Here is a 5,545-nt window from a genome sequence, read left to right as displayed (position 1 = left end):
TCTTTAATTTACTCGTGGCTCTCAATATAAAATTAGTCTTTCATGGAAACTGCACGAATGCACACCTTGTTCCAATTATTTATTTTTATTTACAGTACACAATTTTTTTTTTTCAAAATCACGGAGGATTTGCACCGGAGGAGTTGCACCTACCCATCTTATTTGTAGCAAAATCTCAATGTCATGTCAAAATCACACAGAACATGCGTGTAATCACTGATTAACCTGCGAAAAGAGTTGGTAAATAATAATTTTTTTATTTTTAAGTTAAAGGGTAACAATTAGGGACTGAGGAGGGAAGATGGAGTTGGGTTTGACCAGGCCTCATTGGTCTACAAAGGTCAAGGAAGGAGGTATTGGTTTGGCCGGCTTTATAATCCTTTTTCTTTCTTTCCATGCAACTTCACTCTGCATTCCGTGCATATGCACGCACATAAACAGACACAGATATCTGTTTGTGTATTTATTACTCTAAGTATGAAGCCCCTGATTGAATTATTGAGTTGTTCAGAGGTCAGCGTGGGATTCTGGTGTTTGAATTTAAGTGTAGGATGCCCGCCCATGATGAATTGAGCTGTGAGATGTAAGCCTTCAAAGTCCAGCTTGCTTGAAGGAAACCCAGTGCAATTTTAATTGTCAACATAAACTGAATTGAAAATGAGCATGAGGATGGCTAACAACGCTGCTGTTAGAAGTTCGGACCTTCTGAGTGCTGCTGCAAATGCCATTACTGCGATGAATAATCGTAATCCTGCTCCGCAACAGGTATTTCTTATATTCCTTAAAATGATTAGGGTTAGTCTTGTGGTTCTTGTCTATGTGATATCTGTAGGTTGTTATCTGTGTAGTATCTCTACTTTCAAACTGTCATGGATATTCCTATTATGAGATTTCATTCCATATTTATAATCTCCTCAAGCATTTGTTCCTGGCAAGAAGCTTTGCTAATAGTCCTTGCAGGAAGCTTTGCCAATAGAGAAGTTGGGTTTGGCTGGCAAGTCCCTGCTGGATTTATCTGATAGCTTCTTCCCTCACTTTGGTGCAAACATTGTCAGCAGTTTCAGTGTCATGTTTAGGGAGTTGCCTTTGACTTATGGTTATCATCTATGGATGCTGCAGACTATCTTATCCTTATATGGGGATTTTATTCAACATTAATACCCTCTTCGTCTTTGTGTTTACCCGCTCAAATGGATGTATTATGCCTCTTTTGAACACAAATTAGATTTATGCGAGTGTATGAACCTATGCAACTTGAATATGCTTCAGTAAAAGAACTTTGATATAGCCTCCCTGGTTTGCTTGTACACAATCCAAACTCAAACCTCATTAGGATTCACTTGTCTCTCTGTTTCTTTTTCCCAAGGCCATGATGCTCACGTACCTGTTTATTTATGGCCAGTAGTCTGAGGATTCTTTCTTTACTGTAGGTGAAAATATCTTGACTATTATGAATGAAAAAAACAGTTCAGTAGTTTCCTCAAAATATGAGGTTCTTAATAAAATAGTTAGTCTTCTGTTTCGGCAAAATTGTGTTCTCCCCCGCTAGGTTGCATTCCAATTTCTTTTGTATTAACCTTTTATTTCGTTTTAACTTTTTCTGTGTAGAAGCTTGGCTGTCCTTCTGACAGTAAACGCGTTGCAAAAATAATTATCCTCCTAGCACATTATTTCCAACCATTTTCTTAGTTTAATGTATAGACCCAGTTGTAGATATGATAGTACTGTTGTCCTCTATCCTTCTCCCGCCCCTTAAGGCCTAAACAGAGAACTCCTCAAAGACTCAAACACATATACAGAGGCACCTGTGCACATGCATAGGCAGGGAACTGTGAGAATTTAGTATGGCGTGCTAATGAAATACTACCGGTCTGCTTATTTATTAATAGGACGGTTCGCTGATGTCGGTCTTGTCTGGTCTCAGCGAAATGGAAATGGCATAGTTCGGTTTTTATGTTAAAGACTAGTCTGAGGTACTGTAAAACAGGGATTAGACCTTATAATTTTTATCATATAGCTTCTGCAAAGAACTGTGGCATGTGTGTGAAATGTTCACACGCGTCATAGTTCTTTCCAGAAGAATTGTGGCATGTGTGTGAAATGTCCACACATGCCACAGTTCTTTCCAGAAGCTACAACATATGATATGAATTCAATGAATTCAATCTGTGAAAGCCATCACTGAAACTTATAATCAACATTAGTTCACCACTTATTTAGAGTCTAGCATATGATGAAATAAAAGAGTACATAAAGGCAGCATTGTCAAATAATCAACCTATCGGTCTGTTTATGAATAGGCAGGTTTGCTGATGAGGAAATTTAATGTCGATCTTGACTAGTCTCAGCGAAATGGCATAGTTAGGTTTTCAAAGTTCATATTAAAAACTTCTCCGAGTTACTATAACAACAGGGATCAGATCTTATAATTTTTTTTCCATTGATTATGCATGAATTCAATCTGTTAAAGCCAGCACTCAAACTTATAATTAACATTAGTTCATCACTCATTTAGAGTCTAGCATATGATGAAATAAAAGAGTACATAAAGGCAGCATTTTCGAATAATCAACCTATCATTCTGTTTATGAATAGGCAGGTTTGTTGATGAGGAAATTTAATGTTGATCTTGACTAGTCTCAGCGAAATGGCATAGTCAGGTCTTCAAAGTTATTAAAAACTTCGCCGAGATACTATAATAACAGGGATCAGATCTTATAATTTTTTTCCATTGATTATGTATGAACAATAGTTCACCACTTGTTTAGAGTATAACACATGATGGAATATGGAATATGGAATATGAAAGAGTATATAAATGAAGCAATGTCAAATATTCTAGTGTTCCCATGCTCTCAGTGGAGATATATCCAATTTCTAAAGTGTGAATCAAAGGATTTGCTGAATTTTTTCACCTATTTTAATGGAGAAACTTCATCATGGAGCTTCTTTCTCTATTTCTCATCCTTGCTGTGAGAAAAGTTATGTAATTGTTATTTCACGGGGAAGAACGCAAATGGAGAGTTAGGATTTATTGTTTTTATTGTTTTGTTAGCTCTTTCAATATTTGTTTCTTGTTATATTAGTGGTTATGCACACGAAACAGTTCATCCTCAATTATGCAGTTTGCCTGGTTTTCGTTTCTTTGATGCGTTACATTTGCTTGGCAGCAGAGACGATGGAAAGACTACTGGACCCGATTCTGGTGTTTTGGCCCGCAAAAGCGACCAAAGCGCATTGTACCTGCATCCCGTGTCCAAGAAGGAAATACGATAGGCAATCTCCCAGATGAAGCTCAAGCAAGTGGTGCTAATCAGCCTGCAACTTTGACCCCGTTGCTGTTGGCACCTCCCTCTTCACCAGCTTCCCTTCTCAATTCTGGCAACCCATCTTCTGTTCCATCACCTGCTGGATTTGTTTCATCGTCTTGTATGTCCACCAATGCTTGCTCACCTGGCAGACCTATCTCAAACATGTTTACGCCTGGACCATATGCACATGAGACTCAATTGGTATCGCCTCCTGTCTTCTCTTCGTTTACTACTGAACCTTCCACTGCTTCCTTCACTCCACCACGTGAGTTGCTTCATCTTACTAATCCCCCCTCGCCTGAGGTACCTTTTGCACATTTACTTGCATCTTCATCAGATTCAAAAGTCACTTCCCATGAAAATGGGATAACGTTTTCTTCCTTTCCATTTACGTCCTTTGGTTATGGTGCAACAAATGACCTTTTATCTTCCTACCAACTTTATCCAGGGAGTCCTGTGGGTAATCTTCTATCACCAAAATCTGGAGTCTCTGGATCAGGGCCTTCTTCACCATTCCCTGAATTGGATTTTCCTTTTCAATGGAAGGCTTTGCATTCTGCTCAGGATATTTTTGGCCTCAGAAATGAGCCCATAAATCTTTTAAATCAGGAAAGGGACACCTCAAGGACTTCAATATTATCACAGGATAGAGATGCTTCATTCTCTGCCACCTCATTAGACTTCCATTTGAACCATGTGCATCGGCCATATCAGTCTGTTTTGGGGGAGCGTGGAGGAGAACTATGTAATCCCACAAGAGAAGAAGGTGTTTGTTGCACTAGTGGTGAAAATATGGTACTGGAAAGGGACATGGAAAGAGATAGATGTAGCACACGCGAAATCCATGCGTCTGGAATGGATATTGTGGTCAAGTTTCCCATTACAAGCAGCAAAACTGAGGTGGAACCACTTGAAGCAAACAGGGCATCGTTTGAACTTGTCAGCGATGAAATCACAATTGCTAGTGGTGGGCTGTCAGAGATTTTAGTGGATAAGTTTCCGGTGTCCTCCTTTGGAGAACAGAAATTATTTGAAGAAGAATCTTCTACATCCGACAAGAGACATGTCAAGAAAGAAATACATATGGCAGAGTCGGCTTTGCCAAATTAAATCTTCAACTGTTGATCCATTACATAGTGTACAAAGGTTCAAGAAAGAAAAGATTTTGACAAAAGTTACAGGCTCTGAAATTTTGATAAAGATTATAGTCTCTGTTGGAATTAGTTAGTTCTCTAACACAACGAAAATATAGCCAGTCTTTTGAAGTGACTGGAGATGATATGGACAAATTGGTGGTCGTGGTCGTGGTCATTGGTGAAGGGAGTTCCGGAGTTACAGACAACTCTGAATATTGTAGACACTAAAAACTAACATTTAAAATTCTTGCCACAGTTAACCAAAACTATATTAGATATTCGGGAATCATAGACACTAAGTGCAGGGGATTGAGAAAATTGTGCTGAAATTGACAAAGAAGATTTTTTCTCAAAATTTAGGTAATTCCAAGTGAATAAACGAAAAGGAGCTAATGTTTCAAACAAAAGAGATGAAGGCAGAAGGTCAACCAAAAATGACTGAAGGGAAGTGTAGTAAAATACTGAGAAATTCTTCTCATGATGCAACGATGCTTTGGAGCATAACCTGTTACTCTTGTATTAGTTGTTCTGAAAAATCAACAGAAATGATCTATTGCTTTAAATGTTTGACCTATGGAATGGTCATTCATATTTTATTCTAGACTTCAGACCCGTATTCTGCATCATTGAATGCTTGCTTCCAGGACCATTCAAAGCTCATAGCTAAAGTAACCTATTTGATGTCGATATTGATTGTATATAATAGTGTATTGATGCATCGTTGATGTTATCATGCTTGAGCAGTCTTTATTTGCAATATGCATCTGTCAATGCGAATAAGATGTATATTCATTACATTGATGTTAATTTACCCTTTGTGGTGCTACTTAATGTGCATGTTCTTTTGCTTTGTCATGATTTTCCTGGAGTAATTTTTTTAGTTGGTAAATGTTTCTTTCTTATCGATATTCTCCTTTATGAAGGCTCAATATTCCTGTGTGTGTCACTGTTTGACTCCTGAAATTTCTAGGAATGTCGACAGAGTTGTGATGTTCGTATTTTCCTTTAAAGCGCATTGTTCAATAAAATGAATGGAAAATTTCTGGTGGCTGTTTGGATAGTGTATAACTTGTGAGCTTCTTGATCCCCCCAGAATTG

General features: G+C 38.1%; 1 protein-coding gene across 2 annotated transcripts; it reads left to right on the top strand.

Annotated features, from left to right (window-relative positions):
* The first annotated feature begins 227 nt into the window (after window positions 1-227).
* On the top strand, window positions 228-5,048 carry LOC149218193 (uncharacterized protein At1g76660-like). 2 transcript variants are annotated; one of them, XM_089383843.1, is made up of 2 exons: window positions 228-765; window positions 3,171-5,048. In XM_089383843.1, the coding sequence occupies exons 1-2, from the start codon at window positions 658-660 to the stop codon at window positions 4,419-4,421; spliced, it is 1,359 nt and encodes a 452-aa protein (XP_089239969.1). In that variant the 5' UTR covers window positions 228-657; the 3' UTR covers window positions 4,422-5,048. The 2 variants fall into 2 exon arrangements, with proteins under 2 accessions (XP_089239969.1, XP_089239970.1); XM_089383844.1 differs by having other exon boundaries at window positions 236-765; window positions 3,174-5,048.
* The last annotated feature ends 497 nt before the right edge of the window (window positions 5,049-5,545 follow it).

Source organism: Pinus tabuliformis, chromosome Q (assembly GCF_031772625.1).
Source record: "Pinus tabuliformis cultivar Carrire ecotype Pingquan chromosome Q, CPIR1, whole genome shotgun sequence".
In the NCBI taxonomy this organism is placed as follows: Eukaryota; Viridiplantae; Streptophyta; class Pinopsida; order Pinales; family Pinaceae; genus Pinus; species Pinus tabuliformis.
This window is presented reverse-complemented; position numbering and strand designations above follow the sequence as displayed.